Source organism: Pituophis catenifer, unplaced genomic scaffold (assembly GCF_029215685.1).
Source record: "Pituophis catenifer annectens isolate HBS135680 unplaced genomic scaffold, rPitCat1.0.hap2 SCAF_3, whole genome shotgun sequence".
NCBI classification, from domain to species: domain Eukaryota; kingdom Metazoa; phylum Chordata; class Lepidosauria; order Squamata; family Colubridae; genus Pituophis; species Pituophis catenifer.
In genome coordinates, this window is record NW_027256883.1 from 166,741,954 (window position 1) to 166,765,913 (window position 23,960).

The 23,960-nt window shown below is 38.1% G+C and overlaps 2 protein-coding genes across 2 annotated transcripts in view; both read left to right on the plus strand.

Annotated features, from left to right (window-relative positions):
- Positions 1-2,713: 2,713 nt before the first annotated feature.
- Positions 2,714-10,407, plus strand: SNRPC (small nuclear ribonucleoprotein polypeptide C). The gene is made up of 6 exons (XM_070939711.1): positions 2,714-2,760; positions 3,439-3,481; positions 3,863-3,971; positions 5,239-5,328; positions 5,579-5,683; positions 10,046-10,407. Exons 1-6 carry the CDS (start codon positions 2,753-2,755, stop codon positions 10,168-10,170), a joined length of 480 nt encoding a protein of 159 aa, XP_070795812.1. The 5' UTR covers positions 2,714-2,752; the 3' UTR covers positions 10,171-10,407.
- Positions 10,408-17,234: 6,827 nt separating this feature from the next.
- The window catches only part of BLTP3A (bridge-like lipid transfer protein family member 3A), a 57,201-nt gene continuing 50,475 nt past the window's right edge, over positions 17,235-23,960 (plus strand). The window contains exon 1 of the mRNA XM_070941501.1: positions 17,235-17,278. Coding sequence (XP_070797602.1) covers positions 17,235-17,278 — 44 coding nt within the window. The remainder of the gene's footprint in view (positions 17,279-23,960) is intronic.

A 23,960-nucleotide genomic window follows, 5' to 3' on the forward strand; every position in this document is an offset into this window, starting at 1 on the left:
CTCTGAGATAGAAAAATAAAATACCCATTTAGTACTTATTGTAATTGATGAAGCTGAAACTGAAATAAATTCCATTAAATTCAGTGAAGATTTTTAATCCTAAATAAATGTGAATATTTAGCAAGAATCTAGTAGTTAATTATAATCTAGGTTTGCCAAAAAGGAAAACCAACATTTCATTAAAAAGAAAAAAAAACCCAAGAATTGGTAGCGCAGTTCACAATACTCATCTAATTATTTATAAATAAATGCAAAGTAAAAAACCAAAGTATAAATATATAAATGATTAATTATGTAAATAAATAATTGTGATGAGCAATTGTGGAAGTTTATACTTTAAGTATGAAAAAGCTCTCACTCAATTTTAATGATCAAATGCAATTTGCTGTATGTATGATTGTTATGTATGACTAATATCTATAAACCAACTAGAGTCCATTGGAACTGAAGCAGTGGATAAATTGTATAAAGAAAGGTATGCCATGATATATATTTCAAAGTAATTCATCTACTTGGTTGTTAAACAGCTAAATTGTCAACATTAAATAATTACATGATTAATAATAAAAAGTTGATTCCAAGTTAATTATTTTATACAAGATAGGTACTTCATATTTGCATTACTATTTGACTTACGTATATATTTGTATCATATATTCCACTATTTATTTCATTGAACCCACACCAACAGACTCTTTGGCTTACAAAATCTAATGCAAAGTTAAAACAATTAAAAACAGTCCAAACTAAAACAGTATAAAGCACGATGCAACCCTCCCTCCCCGACACATTTACTCTACACCAAGGAACAAAACCAAGTTTTAAGGGCTTTTCAGAACCCCAGAAGAATAGGCGTCATCAGAATTTCTGAAGGGATGCTGTTCCAGAGTATGGAACAGCACACTTCCTAAGACACACTTGCTAAGTCCTGAGACTTTAGTATAGAAGAGACCTGGTGCATACCCACTCTGCCCAAATGTATAGAAGAGTTATAAAGACTTACCACCTAAAAGCCAACTGATAGCAAATGGAACTTAAGTAGCAGCAGTGACACATGAGCACAAGTAGTGACTATTACTACTAGCACTGCCACATTTTGAACCTGCTGTAACTTCCGGATGGACTTCAAAGGCAGCCCCATGTATAGCACCTTGCAAATACAAATACTATAAGAATTATAACTTTGTTAACTAATGCCAAGTCAACTAACTGAGGCAGGAAGGGGGGAATTGACTCGATTGTCTGCTGTCTGTTCTAAACAGTGAGATATCATTGTGGGGAAAAGCAGTCATATTAGTAATTTTCATTCATTATTGGGAGGAAAGCATAATAAACAGAAAAGTCAGTACTTTGCCAATTATTTCAAAAATCTCAACATGGGTAGTAGGACTTATGGAAGATTTAGGATTTGCTCTACTCTCCTAGTATTGTCCAACTGTCAAATTTAGTTCATCGGCTGCTGCAAATTTTTCTGAAATATGAAATATTAGTTACAACAGTTCTTGAAGTTTTTGACTGTTAATACTTTAATCCATTCTATTTCTGTATTTCTGATGAATATCAGCTGGTTTGATTCACACAGAAACTGATGCGGCTGGTCGTTTTGTTCTAGATGACTTCCAGATGTTAATATTAAAGTATATTACTGAAGGAAATATAGCTTGGTTGGTTCAGCTTTTGTTCCTTTTTTATCTGTCAGTGAGTTCTGCACACTAATTGATTACATCTGCTTATTTCAGCTGTCGCACATTTTTACCCACTATATGGGTTACAGTTAAGGCCATCAACCGACAGTTTACAGTTAGCTATTTTCCAAGGCACCCGAAGGCCAGACAAGGAATAATAGATGGAGACTGATCAAGGAGAGATTCAACCTAGAAATAAGGAGAATTTTTTTGCCGAAAGCAATCAACCAATGGAAACAACTTGCCTTCTGAAGTTGTGGGAGCTTCATCACTGGAAGCTTTCAAGAAGAGACTGAACTGTCATCTGTCAGAAATGGTGTAGTAGGGTCTCCTGCTTGGGGGGGTTGGACTAGATGACCTACAAGATCCCTTCCAACTCTGTTAATCTGTTAAAAGTTGTGTGTGCAAATTTATGTTCCCATACTGAAATCACAACTAGGATATTGCACCAATTAATATGTCTATCACTGGCAAAAACCTTTAAACAACAGTGGTAGGCAAAAAAAGAACAAGAGCTGTTATTTCTATAATTAGGAAAATATTTACATCACCAAGTGCAAATTGATTGATCTATTAACAATCGATCTTGATACAATTTCTGAATCTCAAAACCCTATTAGACTAAGGTTAAATACCTTCTTTCCTCCGTAATCCCTTCCCGCCCCATTCCTTTATATTGTGAACTATAACCAGATGTATCCCAAAATGATTGAGCTACAATTCTTACATAATCCCCGATTATTGATTTACTGACTGCGAATAAAGAAAATTGAACTTGAAAATTGAAAATTGGGAGTACGAAGCAGAAACCTCCGCAATCTATAAAACGTCAACATACATCATTTAGGTACAACCACAGTTATCATCGCTGAGCACTTTCCACCTGCGGCAAAGTTTCTGCCACGGAGGAAACTCTTTTGCACAAGCCGACAGAGTCTTACCGATCGAAATGTTTAACGCTTACCGGAAGTGCTGTTTATGTATGTTAAAAAAACTACGTCGCGCAACAAAAACGTCATTTCCTATAAACGTTTGCGGGAGTCGGAATCGCATCGCCTGGAGTTAACATGCCGAAGTGAGTGAACTGGGTAGATTAGAGATGAAAATGCAGGACGGCTGGGTGGGAGAATGTGTTCCGAAATAGAAGACTCTGTAATACGAATAAGCGTCTCTTATTGCTTGGTTAAATGGATTTCTATCTGAACATCGCTTTAGGTTTTCCTCCAATATTTGCGGTTGAAGTTTCTCCCCTTCTTTTTCTCTCTTTGTGGAAACACATTTCCAGGAATATAAATTTCCTTGGCTGCCAAGTGCATTAGATACTAACAGCAGCCTCTTTCCATTTTGGCTATTTGCTGAAATGAATTGTGTATGATTGATGTTTTCAGAATCAGGAATTGGGTCTAAGATTGCTAGAGCCTAGCTGTTAAAACAGCTGATTCTAACTGATACATTTTATTGTGTGATTATTTATATACAAACATGAGAGACAATTTTTTTTCCTCCTAATTTTATCGCTAGGATTGTTAAACTATTACAGAGAATTGATGGACATAGATATAGCTTTAGTAATACATTTGAAGTAAATGCAACTGAACATTTAAGATTTTTGAAGAAAAATATGCTTTTACTACAAAAGCAAAGAATTAAATTGGTTGGCTTACTGAAATCTGATAACCATTTTCTAACACGTATTAAAGAACCTAGTAGCAAATTACTCCTACTTCCTATGAATATTTGTTTTGCCTTTCAGGTTTTATTGTGATTACTGTGATACTTATCTCACCCATGACTCTGTAAGTAGAAATTTTAACAGTGTTATGATCAGAAATTTAAAATTATTTTTCCATTCACTTATTAGTTCTGATTATATTCCTTAGTTAAGAATTGGAATTTAAAACTGATTATTTAATGTGTTTGTAGGCAGGTGTAAAGAAGTGATGAGAATGAATTTGTTTAGATACTCATGCTTCAACTATTTAAATATGTGTTTAATTGCAGTTATACTTAAAGCAATGAGAGAGAAATGAACTCATGTAACATAAATGTAAATTTTAAAGGCTGTGAGAATTTATTCCGAAGCTATTTTTGTGACCAGATACATGCATGGGAGATAAATTTTGGGTTTATAAGTATAATGAGTGTTTGGAGAGTAATGGGGTGTTCTTTTCTTCCAGCCATCTGTGAGGAAAACCCATTGCAGTGGCAGGAAACATAAAGAGAATGTGAAAGATTACTATCAAAAATGGATGGAAGAACAAGCACAGAGCCTGATAGATAAAACAAGTAAGTCTTATTTCAAATATTGCTTTGTATTTCTCAGTCCTGAAGTTCTGGTATGAAGTACAGACACGGTTTTGTTTTAATCTCTCAAAACATTGGAATGAAATTACTGTATGTAAAGCTGTTTAGGATTGTGTTTGACAGCAGAGTAACTGTCCATAAACTGGTGGACAATGTATGGCAGACATAAATTTGGTCTATAAGGAATAGGTCCAAATTAAGTGCTGGGGAGAACTGGCAAAAGAAATCTAAACTTTGAAAATAGACTGGATCTCGTTGAGGACTGCTGAGAAATAAATATATTTATTTAACCTTTATTTGCCATAGGAGGTTTATTTATTTGGAGGTTCCTGTAGTCTGCAGTTTGCCACCCAGCTCCAATGGACTCTCAATGTATCCCCATGATAAAAGGATTTAGGTAGCAACTTGGATTCTTGCCACCTCCTCCATTAGAACCTTTCCTTACTGGTCATGTAATCCAGAACATTAAGGGGTTTAGAAAGAATTTCAAAAGTCATGTTCTACATGCTTTCTTTACCTGCTGATTAGAGTCTATAGAAAATCTTCCTCAGCTTCCTGTACTAGAAACGGATTCTAAAAATTTATAGCCCATGCTGGGTAGAAATAACTGCTGTATTTTAGTGGAAAATATTGAATGCATATTCTAAATTCCTAAAAGAAAACCCTTGATATAGTCAGCATTTCATAAAAAATATTGAATATTCTTTGTACAAAACTGATATTATTTGGTTTTGTTTGTTTTAAAATATTTAGAAAATTATTTTTAATTTGAAATTTTCTGAACACATTGGTACCTTGTTTGAGGTTTTGAAAAGCAACTCTATTTTATTTACTCACTGCTTTCAGTGTCTTCATGAATATTTTACATGGAAATTGTGTTCACTGCAACTTGTTAGTAAATATACGGTATTTAGGATTTCAGATTTAGCTGGGAATAATTCTCACAGAATTTGTATCAGCATACAAATTGTGGAAAAAGTGGAAGCTTGGAAAAAGTATTTGTGTGTTATATGGTAATCTCTTATTTTTATACTTGAAAATTTCACTTAAAATTGATGAAATAGATAGAATTTGATTTTGAAATTAAATACTTTCATTAAGAAATAAATCCAGACAATTGTATACCTTAATAAGTTGGATTATTTGAAACTTTACAGAATTGCATTGTATATGTTGTACAATAATTGGAAAATATTTTTTCAGTAGTCTGTTAATATTTATATCTTTCCATTTTTCCCCATTAATACAGCGGCTGCATTTCAGCAAGGCAAAATCCCACCTACCCCGTTCTCTGCTCCACCTCCTGGGGGAGCAATGATACCACCACCGCCTAATATCCGTATGTATGAATATTGTTACTCTATTTCTGATAAATCTATGTATAAAAATCTAAGAGAATACTATATTATTTTATTTTAATATTAGTTGGTTATTCGTTTTAAAGAATATTGTTCCGTTCCTAGTAAGTTATCCAATAGGCACTTGCTATTTGTACATAAACTTTAACACAACTAAAATGTTTTCACATTTTGAGATACTGAATTGATATATAAGACTGATTGACATATTTGTTTTTTTCTATACTTTAGCTGGTCCTCCACGGCCTGGTATGATGCCAGCACCCCATATGGGTGGACCACCAATGATGCCAATGATGGGACCACCTCCTCCAGGAATGATGCCAGTTGGACCTGGTAGGTTATAGATTGAATAAATGCTTACATCTTCCTATTCTGAAGATGTGTATGTAATGTACTAGCTGTACATTATATCCTTTTTCTGGAACAGCAAACCTGCATATTATAAGGTGGCTAGTGACATCTATCAAGGATCAAGATTTGGACTGTGCCATAGCAAGGAAAAATCTTTAGAAATGGTATATTGTGGGTTGCCACAAGAAATTACCATGAAAAAAACAGGACACTACCAGTACCATTGTAGAAGAATGAGCTAGAAAGTTTAAGAATAAAGATTGGCCCTTATTGTTACTGCACAGGGAAACTCCCAGTATGTCTTTTCTAGAATTTTCAGACGTCTATACTTTGGAGTTACTTTACTAGCTTCTCTCACTGATCAAATATATAATGTACGTAGGTTTACAGAAGGAAGAAAATATAGGCTAAAACTATATGTGATATTTTATTTCCTTCCTTCTTTCCTTCCTTCCTCTTAATCTTGTTTTGCTGTATTTCATTTATTAAGTGGGACTCTAAAAAAGACAATACACATTTTTGTAGTGTGCTTTTCTTCTGAAGAGGTTGGAATTTTTCTTCTTCTTTCATGCTCTGGTGTAGATCATTGCGAGGCCTTCCGAGCAAATAAAGATGCAATAAAAGCTTTAGAAGAATTTGTTTTATTTCAGAACAATTTGGCTGGACTACTAATATCAAAATAGAGCATATAGAAAAACCACTTGAGGCGGTTGTACTGGCGCAACTGTTATTGTGTGTAATTTTTATTAAGATTTTTGTTTGTAAAAGTATAATACAAACTAAACTTAAAAAAGAAAAGAGAATAGAAGAGTAAAATGTACAAGAAAAGAGATGAAAGAAGTAAGAATATAATAAGAAATGTATAAAGAAGCAACTTGTGATCTTTATTACAACAAGTAAATAAACTTTGTAAATCTAGACCCTCCCTGTAAGGTTACAGACTTATCTCTCCATCCTGTATTCTATTTCTTATCTATAAACAAATCCATTAAAAAATCATCTTTTCAGGCCTTGTGTCAGAGGAAAGTCCATAAGGAGTTGCTAGAACAAGATATCTTGTTTAACCTTTCTTTTACAAATAAATCAACGTTGTCTTCCTTTACTTCTAATAGTTTTAATCTTTAGTTCATTCAAGTATGGCATACTGTAGATTTGATTTCTCTTTATTTCTTTGTCCCATTGAACAGAGTTCTTCAAGGCTTTAACAAACCTCTTTTGTAAATTCAATGAGAAAAATCCAGGCCACTCTATTTGTTTGTCATTTGTGTTTCTTTTTTAAATTTTAAAACCTCAGCCAATTTTATTTGTAGATCCAGTGAAACATCCATTTCTTGGCCTGTCAGTTGAAAATCTACTTTAGTTACCTTCTCTGTTTTGTCAGATAAAATTGGTTCTGTCATTTCTTCATAACACCTTTTGGGCATAGTCTATCCATAGAAACAGACATCACTATTGACATTGTTGATATTGTGGCTACTATTTTCTGATTCCATTTTTCAAAAATCTTCAGTATTTTTGTTATAATGCTTTACATCACATTATATGATTGTAAATTTTTCTTCTAAGAACTTTAGTCCCCTCTAGTGTCCAGTTTTTGAAATCATGAAATTGTCTATCATTATATTTTGTAAAAATCAAAACAATCTATTTCCCACAAAAAGTTATTTGTTCTTTGTAATTCCAGTATCTTATTGTACAAGTTTCAATATTCCAATTTTATCTGGACCCTTAGTCTATTTATAAGATCAAAATAATTAGGTTTTCGCTATTTATTTCAGATTATTTAAATTCTTAAGCTTATGATTAAAAATTTCTTTCATTCAGGAATGAGGACCCAGATTATTGGAGGCAATATGCTGACTCTGTAAACTGCTTAGATAGGGCTGTAAAAGCACTATGAAGCAGTATATAAGTCTAAGTACTATTGCTATTGCAGGTAGACTTATCCAGCATTTTCCAACTTGTTCCGAAGGTCTATAATAGCTGAAAAGTAGTTAATGAGCATTTTCTGAAAGTGATTAGAAAAGTGAGATTTGTGAATTTAGTGCTATTTAAAAGCCTTATCCCGCTTGTGAGCAAGAGGATCATCTTAAAGGGTTCAAACCTGAAGAAAACCATTGTCCTTGTGTTGAGCAGCCATCTGAAGCACATATGTTCTTTTATCCTCTCCTTATCCAGGGAGGTTCTAAGGAACCCATTTACTCACTGATTTCTTGGTCTTTGCCACAGTCATCAGCTCCACTTTCACAGAGCCATTTTCTGTTTGCCATTCCTTTCCTGGAAGAGAGGAGTGGAGCACTTGCTCTGATTTTGGCTTGGTGGAATTTGAAGCCTTAACACTGTAGGAGGAATTAATAAATTACAAAGTGTCTTACTTTAAAAATTGAAAAAAAAATTAGCAATTTGAAATTATAAGGTTTCCTGCCACAGCACAGCTGATGATACTTTTACAGCTGATTTTAAGCTGATTTTAAGCGTTGCAATGCAGGAGGCTTTTGCTATGTATTACATTATATTATGGCGGTGGTTTGTTCAAACTTTTCAAAAACTCTTGCTCCCTCTTCTTTTTATTCTCTTCCAGAGCTTTTGCTATCAATTCAGTTACTTACCTATTAACTCACTCCTTTTTCCACTCTTTTCAGTGAGACTGAGAAGGGAATTGACTGATTAAATCTCTTTGTTTAAAAACTTTCTCAATGCTTCCATAGCTTTCTCTATGTTTATATTGCAAGATGTACTTCCCTCCGGGTCTTCTGCCATCCTTTCCAGGTTTGAGGTTTTCCTGGAGTCTCCATGTAGTTATCTCCCTCTGTCATATAGAAGGTAGATAGGATAACCTTGACAAACAAAGGGGACTCCCACTATCGAAGAAAGAATCAGATAAATGTGGTTTGAGACCATATCAAGAAAGATTTGTGAAACACTCAGAGTCCCGTCCCCCCGCCCTCAATTTATATGAAGATAGAAGAGGGAAAAGCACATTCAGACTTGCAAAATTCTATTACTAAAGTTACGATAATTTTACTAGTAATAAAGTAACTTTTACACAGTGTCTGTTTCATGAATCTGGTCTATCCTGGGTTTGGAGTGAAGCACTTCCCTCTTTTTAGTTCTTTGTTTCTCTCAGGAAAGCTTCCAGGTAATGTCTTCACTCTTCCCCTCCCTCTGAAGCCAGAAAAGAACAACTCACTGCAACAATCCAGCATGCTCATAGCAATGTCTTTCTCCAGACGCCAATTTCCTGCACAATTACCCCAAAATAACTTACTGGTCCCAATGCATCAAAATGATACAGGCTCAAATGTGGCAATGTTCTCTCTCAAACCAGCAGCATTTTCCCCAGTAACTGAGGAAATGAGTTTCCCTCCTGGGCTTTAGAACACAAGCACTGTATATTAGGTTTAGCCAGTGAGAATTTTGCCTCCATCTGTCCCACAACAGTTCTGCCTAGCAGCCTGGGCACGTTTTCTGCTTTCATGGCAACATGGCTGTACTCCCAAACCATATCTGAGCTGCTTCTCCCCATTTGTTTCTCTCTCCCCACCCCCACCCCCGCTCTGCTGAATCACACCAGTGCAGCAGCAGCCAACATGGCCATAAAAGCCATATGCCACATTTACGGATACGTATAATAATACTGTAGCTCTATTCATTTTTTCCATCTCTCATTCCTTTTCCAATGCAAAAACTGTTGCCTGCTTTCCGGTGAACCGGGGAGGAGGAGGAAAATTCAGGTATCTGTGATACCTTGCTTTACTGTAGCCTTGTAGCCTATTGTATTGTAGCCTACTATAATATATGGTAGCTGCAATTCTGAAAGTTTGAGAGCATTATCAGGATTATGGAAGACATCCAATTTAGAGCATGTTTAAAAAGAATAATTACCGTAATTTAAATAAATGTGTAATATAGTACTTTGGGCCCATATATCTTCTCTGTTAAAAAGGGTTCCATTCATAGAAGATTGCTTTCTTGCTGCCTATTTTCCTGTGAGGCGCTCTGCTATTTGCACTGAAAAATCACTTGAAGGCCTTAAGAATAGTGCACAATAGAATACAAGTGACCACAGACAGAGAGGAATAGTATTTGAATGAACAGATAAATATGCATCCTTGTGCAAGACTATGAAACAATACATTGGTTCTGCAAAGATTTATAAGATCTTGGAAACCACTTAAAACATTTTCTTGGAATTCATTTTTGTGTTGCAAAATGTAAAGAAAACACAAAGCGCTCCACAGACATTGAAAGATCCTTTTCATCACAATTTGATAAGCATTGTGACATATTGGCCTATAAATTAGGGCTACATTCTTTTATGTTGTGTTTTCTTTGCTTTTATAGCTCCAGGAATGAGGCCACCTATGGGAGGACATATGCCAATGATGCCAGGGCCACCAATGATGAGACCTCCATCCAGACCCATGATGGTACCAACCAGACCAGGAATGGCTCGCCCAGACAGATAAAGTGGAATTGGACCTACTGCTCCTTTTTTTTTTTAATGTATGCCTTTATTTTAAGCTGTGGAAGTTGCATTGCCCAAATTATCAACATTTTTTTTTAATTTACAATCTAAAATTGGGGGAGGGAGATGGAGCCAGAGGGGGGGGAAACCCATAAATATCAAACAAAGGCTTTGGAGCATTTCCCAAATAATTTTTCATGTTTGTTGTTAAAATAAAATATTGATAATTGCTTTCTCATATTTTGTGTCCTGAAACTATAGAATCATCATCATCATCATTTAACAACCCCATAATCCTTTACAGGGTGGAGTCTGGGCAACTGAATGAAGCTAGCAGAGTGTTTACTGGCCAGATGCCTTTTCTGTCAACCAATGCAGAGATTTGTTCAGCAGATATATTCTCATTGTGCCCAGAAAGTGAAATATCTGGCTCTACCTAGGATCGAACTCAAAGCCTCCTGATTGTGAGGCGAGAGCTCCACCTCTAGGCTACCACACCACTCCTGTGTGCTGAAACTAGAATGATTCCATTAAAATAATAATAATTTAAGATGGTATGCTTCTTCCCAAAAACAACATTGCTCATGGTGGGTGGTCCCTTCCATACCTTTCAAACTTGCATAGGCACTCTATTATTAACTTGCTCTCATACTTAGGGTGCTTTTATCACTCTAAACCAGGAGTGTCAAACTCGCGGTGTCACATCAGCATCACGTGACGTATCGGGACTTTTCCCCTTCGCTAAACCGGGCAGGGGGAGGAGCCAGCAAGTGACACATTCGGCCCACAGTTTTTACACCCCTGCTCTAAACTAAGTGATGAGGTCTAGGATATTCCCTTCATCCTACACCTAACCACTCTGATCATTGTTCTATAACAATCTGTTTTGAAGGCTTCCTTCCATACAGTGTTTAGAATACTACTGTGAAACTACTACTAGTTGTGAGTGGGATAGGAAAAAAGAACACTAAATTAAACTTTTTACTCCTTAGTCCTCATGCCAGAGAATAGTTTGCACAATTTGAGATGCAAGTGATTTTGCATTTGTTGCATCTTGATACTTGTTACATTGGGTGGAATGACAGCTGATCATCAGTATTCAAGATGGGTTCTTAATGGTAAATATTTCAGTAACTTATGCTTTCTTTCTTCAGATATACAGAAAATTTCTGTATTTCAAGATAAAAATATACATTGTTCTTGTGCCATATCCGTCATCGGACATCGGTGATCATGTTGGCGATCCTATTTTTATCAGCAGCCGCACGAAAAAGTGTTGCTGAGTTTTGTCCAAACCAGTCCCTTAGATTTTGAAGCCATCATGTTCTTCTGCCTGGACCTCGTTTGCCTTCAATCTTTCCTTCCTTTCCTTTGTTGCACTGTTAAATACATTGTTGCACTGTTAAAATTAAACAATTTGAAAACATACACAGTGTGCTTTAAATTGTATGTCAGTGAAGTAATTTTTACAGCATGAGCAACCACATAAATATTTTGTAATTTAGAGAAAGCCCTTTATAAAGGTCCTCTTTCAGAATTACCATTTCCTGAGGCAAAGTAGTAGAAGCTGGCAGGAACAGTCCCAGGATTATTGTTGCTAAGCAACATGGCCATGTGATGATGTACTTTACAACCAAATTGCTTAGTGACAGAAATTTTGGACTCAATTACTGCCGTTAATTTAGGGCTATCTGTAATCTTATTTTACAAGAACAAATGCATTTAAAACTTGAAAAGTTTAAACTAATGGAAATGTGAAATTGCTGGTTTTGGGGAGGCATGGTAAACTGAAAATGTCTCTGTGAAAGCGGAGCTGACAACCACAGCAAATATTGAAGAACTGGTGAATAGGCTGATTCTTTGGAACCTCTCTGGATGGGGAGAGCAGGAAGGTTGCCCAAATGTGCTCCAGACAGCTGCTCTTCCTAAGGTGACTGTAGGATAACGGTCTTACACAAGTTTGAACATTAGGAGACGAACTGCAGCAGAGCTTTTAAAGGACAGTAAGTTTGCAAGACTTGGAAATTGTTAACCATTTAAAAGCTGTTAGGGACCTTTGTAACTACACATCTGAAAAGTCACTGAGTACATTTAACTTTAACATTGAACAAAGAAAAATTAATCATAAGCTTAAGAACAAAGAATTTGGAATAAACCACAAAAAGCTAAATAAGATTTAAGAAAGTTATACATGGATTAAGGGTACAATTAACTTTGGAATAATTGATTTACTATAAGATTTTGGACTTACTGGTAGCTATAAAAAAGAAATAGCTTCTTGTGAGAACCAGAGCTATTTTAGTTATCTTGGCTCATAATAAAGATGAGATGTTTTTAGAAAGTAGACACGAGGGGGGACTAAAGATTCTAAGTAGAAGGAAAATAAATACAAGCCTGCCTTTGGTGTCAGTTTACTGGCACTTACAAAATGATATGAAACTGCATTAGAAATATTAAAGGAGCTCTTTGAAGAATGGAGCGAGAAATTAGTAGCTACAATATCAGTGTCAATAATGTCTGATCATATGGATAGATTATATCCACAAAATGCTGCTGAGGAAACAACAGATGAGCAAATATTGTCTTATTTGAAACAAAGTATCTACAGTGGAACTACAAATAACAGGCAAAGAAAATGACCTGGAAAATGTTTTCTTATCTGGATCTACAAGAGGCTTATTAAACTCTTAAAGAATCTATGTGATGGAATAAAGAAGAATTGAACAGAAACCAAATCCCACAATAATATTTGAATAAGCACTAAAAATTAAATCTTAAAAGTAAAAGGAAGTCATAATCATGGCAAAGCTCTAATTAAAGAAAATACTGTATGAAATTCTTTAAAAACAGAATGATAGAAAGCCAGAAAATCTGTGGAGAAATAACATTTATTTAGGAACAAAAATTGTTAAAAACAAATAGAACATGTAATACAGGATCGGCTGTGTCATATAATTTCAAATATATTTTAAGCCATTGAAAGATACGTAAAATGTACACTTTTAAATTAAAATAAGTAAAAACATGCAAATAGGCCGGCAACAAAATAGGAAAGCACTAGAGCAACTAAACTGTTTAAAACTGCAGAAGAGCAGGCACTTTAGAGCAGTGGTGAAATCCAATTTTTTTTACTACCGGTTCTGTGGGCGAGGCAGGGTAAGGAGACTGCAAAATCTCCATTCCTACCCCACTCCAGGGGAAGGATACTGCAAAATCCCCATTCCCACCCCACTCTGGGGCCAGCCAGAGGTGGTATTTGCCGGTTCTCAGAACTACTCAAAATTTCTGCTACCGGTTCTCTGAACTGCTCAAAATTTCCAGGTACCGGTTCTCCAGAACCTATCAGAACCTGCTGGATTTCACCCCTGCTTTAAAGTTATGGAGACGTATGTGGCCTAGAGATTTGAAAACACTGAAGGAGGAAGAAGAGGAGGAGGGGAGACATAATGGAATGTGCAAATTGCACCAAGTCATTATTCAATAAATGTTTTGATAAGATCTTAAACTCATTACCCATTTAATATAATGAATATTTTATAGAATAATAGAATTGAAAGAGACAATAGCTGGAATTAAAACAGGAGTCGAGATTCTAATAATTTGAAATATAGAGGATTGGAAATAATCCAATCTTGTTAGGTGACAATAAATAATTATTAAAAGGTTGGTTATGAAAGTAAAAATGAAATGTGAAAAATGTAAAATATTGAAATTAAAACAAAAAAGATAATAACCAGTGTTATAACCAGATGAATTTAATGTTGATGATTAAAATAGTACAAAAGTTTTGTTGTTACTATTTGGTTCAAGAATAAAGAAAGAAACTATGGTGTGTAAGAGAAATAAAAAGGGCATTAATCTTGGGAAGGAAGCGAAAGCTAAATTTACATAAAATTAAGGCACATAAAGATATAGCTATGAAAGTTATATATTTATATATTTAATATATTTATTTAAGACCAGAGTAGTGAAAGCTGGACACTAGACAAAGAGCAAGACAATAGCTATCTTCTAAATATCAATCCCAGCAGGGGTTAATAAGAGACAAAAACCAATAAACAGTCCCAATTGAATACTGTAAATACTAATTAGTCCTTTGAAGTAATGATGAGCACACACAAACTTACATACTTGAGCACATCATGCTAGTAGGTAATGGATTTTAAAGGAGGACAGTTCTATTTGGCAAGTTTGGAGGAAGTAATATCTGGTTTAGGAGACTTCCATAAGGCTCTCCCACTGCTTAATAGCTGTCCCAGGGAATTCTCATAGTTAATTCATAGTCTGGAGTCAGGGGTGAAATGCTCCCGGTTCGGACCGGATCACCCGATCCGGTAGCAATGGCGGCGGGTGGTTTGGAGAACCGGTAGTAAAAATTCCTCCCCCTCCCCCATGCCCAGATGAGCCACGTAATCATCAGAAGCTTTTTTTTTTTACTTTTAAAAGCATTTTTTCTTTGGCTGAAAAAATGCTTTTAAAAATAAAAAAAAAAGCCTCTGATGATCGCGCGGCTCAGCTGGGGATCGTCAGAGCCTTTAAAAGCATTTTTTCTACAACCTCTTTGGCTGAAGAGGTTGTAGAAAAAATGCTTTTAAAAGTAAAAATAAAAAAAAAGTTGGCCACACCCACCCAGTCACATTACCCCCCACTAAGCCATGCCCACAGAACCGGTAGTAACAAATTTTACATTTCACCACTGTCTGGAGTTCTCTCTATAAAGCTTCCACTCATTAGTTCTTTTCTTATCGTTAGATGCTGTGGCGAATAAATCCATATCTCAACTCTGCGATATCCCTTCATGTATTGGACGAATGTTATCATGTCTCCTTATAGCCGCCTCTTCCGTAAGTTAAACATGTCAAGTTCCTTTAACTACTGTTTGTAGGATTTAGCCTCTAAGTCCCTTATTGTACTCACTTGTCTTCTTTGAACTTGTTACAGTTCCTAAGTGTCCTTTTTGGATTGTAGCAATCAGAACTGGATACAGCCAGGTACAGATGGACCAGTGCAGTATATATCTCTATTGCGGTAGCCCCAAACTGCCTTTTGGCAACTGCAGCACAATTCCTAATTTGTGGTTTACCAAAACTTCCAGTTCCTTCTTGCAAGTGCTACTGTGAAGCCTAACGTGTACCTGTGCATCTATTTATTCCCTGCCTAAGGACAGAATACTACATTTCTCAACACTGAACGTTTGGCTGGATAGGGCCCAAAATTTATGGCTATCAAGTCCCTCTTCAATTCAAATTCAATTCAAAAGGCCTGGAGACTAAAACATATGAAGAACGGTTGCAGGAACTGTGTATACCCAGTCTGGAGAAAAGAAGGGCTGGGGGTGACATAATAGCAGTGTTCCAATAACTAAGGGGCTGCCACAAAGAAGAGGGGGTCATTTTCCAAAGCACCAGAAGGCAAGGCAAGAAACAATGGATGGAAAACTAATCAAGAAGAGAAGCAACCTGGAATTAAGGAGAAATTTCCTAACAGTGAAAACAATTAACCAGTGGAACACCATGTCTTCAGAAGTTGTGGGAGGCTTTTAAGAAAAGACCGGACAGCCATCTGTCAGAAATTGTGTATATAGGGTCTCCTACTTGAGCAAGGGGTCAGACTAGATGATCTTCAAGATCCCTTCCAGCTCTGTTCTGATTGACTGATTGAATTGTTAGGTTCTTTACTCCAGTGTTAGCAATCAGCCTCAGCTTTATGGATATCCGCAAAGTTTATGGATATCCTTTCTGTTCCCTCATCTAACTTATGAAGATGTTAAAGAGCACTAGGCCCAAGCAAAACCCTGATATAACTCCATGCATACCCCCCTCCACATGGATATATAGACCCATTAAGGACAACACCTGGGATATAGTTGTTCAACAAATCTATCTAGCAGTGGGATCATCCATCCCACATTTTTTTCCAGTTATCTAGGAGACTGAAAATGCCACACAAATACCATTTGCTTGTCTGCGATTCTGCTAATGTGACTTGCGAACTGTTTTAATGGTTAGAAACTTGGGCGAACTCAGACAACGACTTGCTCAATTATCCACAAGGAGATACGTCATGGCTTAGCATTTAGAATAGAATAATAGAGTTGGAAGGGACCCTGTAGGTCATCTAGTCCAACCCCTTGCTCAAACAGGAGACCCTATATCAGTGGTGGGATTCAGCCAGTTCGCACCCCTTTGGGAGAACCGGTTGTTAACTTTCTGAGCAGTTTGGCAAACTGGTTGTTGGAAGAAATCATTAGGGCAGAGAACCGGTGGTTAAATTACTTTTTTTTTTTTATTATTATTATTTTTTTAATTTGATTTATATGCCGCCCTTCTCCGGAGACTCAGGGCGGCTTACAATGCGTTAAGCAATAGCCTTCATCCTTTTGTATATTTTATACAAAGTCAGCTTATTGCCCCCACAAACTGGGTCCTCATTTCACCTACCTTAGAAAGGATGGAAGGCTGAATCAACCTTGAGCCTTGGAGAGATTCGAACCAGCAGAAATTGCAGGCAGCTGTGTTAATAACAGGGTGCGCATACTTGAATCCCACCACTGCCCTATATATACAATTTCTGACAGATGGCTGTCCAGTCTCTTCTCTGTACGAAAACAGACCAAATCTCCGGTGTTTCTTAAAAACCAGCCTTCTCTAGCGCCCGATGAGAACAAAGCAAGCGCCAAGCCCAAACGAAGCCGGAGGAGCCGCGAGAAGTTTTGCGCCTGAGCCGCTTCGCTGGCAACCGGAGAGGTTGCTGAGGCTGCTACTGGCCCTGTGAGCCAATAGAGGGCGCTGCCACACCGCCCGGTTCGTCCCGCCTCTGCCCCCACCCACCCTTTCTCCAGAGGGCGGGGGCGCGAGTAGCTTGGGCTGGATTCTGCCGCGGTGGCGGCCGGGATTCTGGCGGAGCCTGCTTGGGAGGGGGGCGGCGGGGGGGGGGAGGAGAGGACGGAGGATGGCTGGAACTGCTGGCGGCCGCGGCGGGAGCTGCAAGATCCGCGGCCGGCTACAAAGGGAATGACGGGGCATTTGGGGCGATAGAGAACCCGCGTCCTGTCTCTGGCTCAGCATGGCTGGTCTCATCAAGAAGCAGATTCTGAAGCACCTGTCCAGGTAAAGGTGGACCGGGGGTGGGGTGTGGGGGGGGGGTCCCCTCTGGGGAGCTGTTCGAGGGGCGCCGAGCGCAGGAGGCAGGCGGGCTCGGTGCTGGAAGATCGGGCCGGGGGCGCAGCGGAGGGAGAGCCGGCCCCAGTTGGAAGCGGCTCTGCGGCAGCTGAAGTCGTGAAAGCGGAGGACAGGTTCGCGAAGCCCCCTGACCCTCCGAAGGTATTTCCTTAGCTACTTTTCCCCGCCATCCAACCTCTTTTCCGACGGTTGTTTATTCTTCCCTGGTGTGATATTTGATCGCCTTCTCTACGATCTCTACTGCCCTTTCTCCTTTGACGTCTCTTCTGCCCTTTTCCCTGTCTAGGGATTAAAAGAAATCCAGCTGTGGATTATTACATTGGCTCTTTTAGTTATTGCCCTCCGCCTTGAGCAATAATATTGTCTCACTGTATCATCGCACTTGAATGAAGGTCTGTTAAAATGATCCTTTGTGTGCCTCTTTTACACACAGTGGATAAAGGTTGACTTTCAAACCCCAGAGAAGGGTCTCTAAGATGTTGCTCATTTTTGTTTTTTATAAAGACTTCATCTTCCTTGTTGGGTTCTTTCATCTTCTCACAACTAGTATCCTAGACCCTTCAAGGAATGTTTCCTTTGCGAAACATAGGAAACATTACAATGTAATTTAAAAAAAAATACTATCAGCTTAATCTACTTTATAGGGAGAATAAAATTGAAAAAAAAATACTCTGTGTGCAATCCAGAAGCCACGGGGAAAGTTTATATGGAAAAGCAAATAAATGAGTAAAATAATGAATCATTTTGTATGATTTTGTACGAGGGAGAAACAGTAACCTATTATTGAACTAGACACTCTGGGAATCTGGGTTCAGATTTATCTGGCTTCAGGTCGATTTGCCAGCCCCATTACTGTAGTTAACTTGTGGAATTTACTGTAATTACTGTAGTTAACTTGTGTAACACTTGCTTTTATTTTCACTTGTTAAGGAGTTGTTACTAGTATGAAATCTCTTGGGTTAAATATGGATTGAAGGGGAAAATGCAAATTAGAGTGTGATCATTTAATCTGAGAAACTTTAAAAGTCCCCAGATGGTTTTGCTTATGATTCTGACTAGGAAAGCAAAACCAGAGACAGAGAAGGAAAATAGATTAACTTCCTCAAATCCTCAGTAGCTTGATGCCCAGTCTGCATATTATGGGAAATAAATAGCTTTGCCACAGGGTCATTCTGCCGTTTCCCCTATTCTCTTTCCTTGCTTATGGCAATATAGAATGGGATTCTGGTGCAGGAGAGTATAGTTGCCTTTGGTTACAGTGGCTTACTTCAGCTCACTGACTTTGAAAACAAAATAGCAACAATTGAGAATGTGCATAGAAAGGCAGACTTTTCTGATTTGCATCATTCTCCTTTTTAATTTATTATATGTTCCTTACATTTTTCTTCAAAAATAATCAATCCCTATTGATTATTTGATTAGATTTGATCTCAGTTGTACTTGCTATGACTTTACAAAATAAACATCCAACAATAATAAAGTAGATTAAGTGGAAAGAAAGTGTTTGACTGAATGAGCTTCACGGATGTATGGCATTTTAAACCTGTGTGTCTCTAATATCAATCTAGCATTAATCATACTCATTAATTATACTGGCTTGCATATTGGAGGAATGATCATAATTCTGTAAAAGGTGATTATCCTTAAGTACCAAAACACTTTAATATTAAATGCAATAATGCACAGATTCTATGAAGAGAGAACATTGCTTGCATAAACAGTTACTAAAAATGTACATGTCAGTAAATTTCAATGCTGCCTTTAAATCCTTAACAGACTACTAAAGATAACTAGTAAAAGAGCCAAGAAAGAATTATAGGAAACATCAGCAATATTCTTCATAATAAATACATTTTTATGAGGGCGCTATGGCAAAATAGGTGATTTTCTGAAAAACAAAATAGTGTAGGTCAAGTGTTAGATAAATATTGTATAATGTTCTTGTAATGGAAGTGCCTGGTTTCCTCAGGGAAAAGAAGAACTTAATTGTGTGGAAACATTACAACCACAATTAAGTTCATAATTTTGGTTGCTAAGCAATGTGGTTGTTAAGTCAGTTTTGTTCTATTTTATGACCTTGCCACAGTTGTTAAGTAAGTCACTGCAGTTGTTAAGTTAGTAATACCGTGTTTCTCCGAAACTAAGACAGGGTCTTATTTTCTTTTGAACCCCAAAATAGGGGCCTTATTATCGGGGGGTCTTATTATGCAGGAGGCTCCGAGTGGCCTGTATACTCACAGCTGGGAGTCCGGCAGAGAGAGGCTCCCTTCACGCACCACCATCAAGCCCCTTCCCTCCCGCGGTGTGTGTGTGTGTGTAGAACGCGAGCGTCCCGAAGGCACCAAGCTGTGCTAGTGCCTGTCCCCATTCCTCCCAGGCCTCACCACATTGATGTGGGTGAGCACCAGGTCCTTGAGCTCATAACCAATGCTGCTGATGCCCACCACTAACACCCACGCAGAAGCCACAGCCTGGTCCAGCTCTCCCTGCAGGGTCCAGCTCCAGCTGTCACCATAGAGTAGGAAGCACACTCCCAGAGCGGTCGCTGCCCTGGCTGGGGTTTGGAAGCCACAAAGCCTCCCCTTCCCCCCCTGCTCCTCTCCGCTCCGATCACCCCGCAGTCCCCCCAGGAGTCCAGGAAGCGGCTCTGCCTCAGGAGTCACCGGACTGGACGGCGATCAGGCCAGACTCTTCCTGGGGAAGGGAGCCTCGTGGGACCCTTGCCCACCCTCCCTTCCTCCCGCAGGTCCAGTTTACTCTTTCCAGGCACCCGGCAGCAAGACGCCAGGCAGCCGCACCAAGGATAGCCCCAACAGACACAGCTCGGCTGGCCCAGCACGGCCAACGCTCCTCGCCCATGGCTGAGCTTGGCTGCAGGGTGCTGCCAGGTCTCCACAGGCGGCGGCAGTGGCAGCAGCAACACCTGCAGGGCCTCAGCCATCCCAGGCCTGCTGTTGTAGTCCTCCGCGACTGCCCGCTGTGCCTCTCTGCTGCCAATGATTTTGATTTTGGGCAAAACTATTGTTGAATCACTTGACCATGGAACACTGCAAATGGCCATAAATGCAGAATACGCATTTAGTAATGTGGAGCTTAACATAATACTGTTTTTTGAATTTTTATTTTAATCTCCATCTTTACTTCTTCCAGCTTTTATATCGTGAATAAAATTATAGATAATGTGGGACAAGTGAACAGAAGAGAAATCTTTCTCTTTGAGATGCTAGATCCAGGTTGTCCGATACATTAAAAGATTTTTTTTTTAATTTGATTTATATGCCGCCCTTCTCCGGAGACTCAGGGCGGCTTACAATGTATTCAGCAATAGCCTTCATACTTTTGTATATTTATACAAAGTCATCTTATTGCCCCCACAATCTGGGTCCTCATTTTACCTACCTTAAAAAGGATGGAAGGCTGAGTCAACCTTGAGCCTGGTGAGATTTGAACTTACAGTAATTGCAGACAGCTTGATGTTAATAACAGTGCTGTAGTCTGCTGTGCCACCAGGTTCTTTTTTAAAAGTAATACTTGAAAGCATTAGTTTCAAAGGGCATTAAATATTAAGAAAAGAGTATTACTTAAAAAGTACAAACAGGTGGTCCTTGCTTAATGACCATGGCACTCAACAAATGTTATTTAATGACATCATCTTAAGCAAGGACTACCCGTATGTACTTTTTAATTACTTCAAGGACCAGGAGAAAATAACATTTGTTCAGTGCAATCATAATTTCAAACAGTCACTAAATGGCATTTGCTTTTGATCTTTGAACCTAGAGCTATTACAATGCCCCTGCAATCATGTGATTAAAATTTGGCCCTTGGCAACTTGCCTGCATTTATGACTACAGGATTTGCTTCAATTCCCCTCATAGTCCTCTCTCCTACCTACCTCTGCTCTTTTGGCCACCTTGCACTCCATCTCCCCTGCTGCCTCCACCACACTGTGCTCTGCCTAGCACTCCACTACCTTGCTGCCCTGTGCTCTACCGCTAACATCCACAGCTGACCTGTATCATACCTTCCTCTGCTGACGTGTTGTGCCTGACCTGATCCTTTGCAAGGCAATGTCAGGCCAAGTACTGCCTTCCTGAGGCTTCATCTGGCTTTGGAAAGAAATGCAAGACCAGCAGCTACCTTTGTGATGGGTTAGGCCAGGTGCATCTCATCAGCAATGGGAAGAAGAAGGCAAAAACAGGCAGCGGTGGCAGAGTGCAGGGCAGCAGGGACACAGGATGCAGTGTGGAGCAGCAAGGGCAGCAGATTTTAGGGTGGCAGGGATGATGAATGGTGGCACAGTGCCCTAAAGGGGAGAAGAGATAGGTTAGTAGAGGCAAGCATGATTGTGCCGTCATTAAGTGAGGAGAAGCATGAAGTCCTCACCTAATGATGGCACAATCTTGTCCTAATAACTGCAACTGGGTCTATTCTGAACTGCTGGTGCTAAGGACTGCGATCACATGGTGTTTGGCCTAACAACCACAACATTTAGTGGTGGAAGTTCCAGTCCCAGTTAGGGTTGTTAAGTGAGAACTCTTTGTGATGATAAATATATGGGGCAGGGCAGAAAGGGGTTTGGGTAGTAAAAGATTTGTTATGTTTCCAGACCTTTGGTGGAAATTGACATTGCTGGCAGAAATCACGTACTATAACAGCAAACATTTTTTCCATAAGAAGCAAGTTGTTGGATAAAAATAGTAAATTGAATGATAATGTATTTGCATAAAGCAAGGAAAACCTGTATGGTCATGTTGAATAATTTCATATATAATATTGCCATATGTATCATGTAATATTGTAAATATTAGTTTCTATGTTAATGGTTCATGTTTATGTTTACATGCTCCCTTTTAATATGTGAAGTGGCCATTATTATTATGTGATTCTGGAGGCAGGGGGAAAAGAAAATTATATTATGAATAATAAGTAAGCGCTGGCTGTAGAAATGGCAACATTTTTAGGAGCCAGCATCTAGTCTTTAGTATACATGATCTATATTCTTAGACACTACTATTGGGTGACAAGATTTTTGCAGCTTCTGTTTTAGTACTATCACACTGATTTTTTCCCCCTCGCTTGCTTTAAAGTTGAGTCAATCCCAGTCTTGATTTATATGGACAAATGCTTACGACATCTGCATGTCCCCAGTGATCTTGATTCTTTCAAGATATGGTAATGTTCTCTCTGATTTTTTCCCCCATCTGCCTTTATCAGTAGATATCAAGCTTGCTAGTTTTCGAGACCATTATTGTTTTGGATGACATACCCAGGGTTAAGAGATTCTATATGTTGATTATCACCTCATGGAAGCAGATAGTCTTTATCAGGTCCAGGTTGAACTGATTGGTTCTTCATGCAGTTCATAATACTGTTGGAAATCATCCCCAGCATCTATCTACGTTTTCTTGCTCTTTCTCAAGATCCTCTTTCACAATCGTATGTTGCCATTAGAAAAACATTGCCTTAATTGTTCTAATCTTTATTATTGTAGAAATATCTTTATCTTTTATGATCTTGTGTAAAATTGTTATGATCTTTCCTGGAATGATTATTTCTCCACTATATTCTCCCTCTTTATTTTTGAGTCCCATTATACAGACAATTACTTTATTTCTTTAGACAAACACTGAGTTCATTAAGCATATTGGTTGATATCACATCTATCTTTTTACGCATTTCATTTTTATTTTCTTAAAAAGAAACTTCTAGGTTGTCTTTGCTTTCAGCTAACAAACTGGTATAATTAATGTACAAAATCGTTCCTGTTTCAGACTCTTATTTTGATTCCAGTTGTGATATGATACAATTTTTCCATTTTTATAATATATTTTTTACATTTACAATGAATATAGGTTAAACACAGACATACATCCTTCTTACATTCCCCTTTTTATTCTGAAACATTTTGTTTCTCCAAACTATATTCTACAGAAAAATAATCAAGGATTCTGGCTTAAGTTTCACAATAAAAAGTCTTATTATAGTCAATAAAGACTATATTCTCTACTTTCTCTTGGTCTCCTCATTATTTATGTTGCATCTGTAGGCATCATATCTATATGAGTCATAGTGGTGCAGTGGTTAGAATGCAGAATTGCAAGCATTCTATTGCTAGCAATTCGATTCTCACCGGCTCAAGGTTGACTCAACCTTCCATCCTTCTGAGGTCGGTAAAATGAAGACCCAGATTGTTGGGGGCAATATGCTGACTCTGTAAACCACTTAGAGAGAGCTGTAAACCACTATGAAGTGGTATATAAATCTAAGTGCTATTGCTATATGATCTCTGCCTTCTGCGAAATCTGCCTATTCAACTGGCATTTGGAGTTTAATTTTTCCGTACCTCACTGGTGTCTGTCAACAATTATCTCTTCTCTCAGAGCTACCTGAGTGACCAAAAAGGTCAAAATAACAGGCAGAATGTTTGGCTTTGATAGTAGAATCATACCTGCCATTTTGACTTTTTCATCCCTATGCTGATTTCCCTGTCCTCTATATTTTTGCTCACAATGAAGCCAAAGAAACTTGAAGTTATGAAACTTCAAAGTGTCTCTAAGATTTTACTAAATTAGTGTTTGTAATAATCTCAAGCTTTTTGTGTGTAATT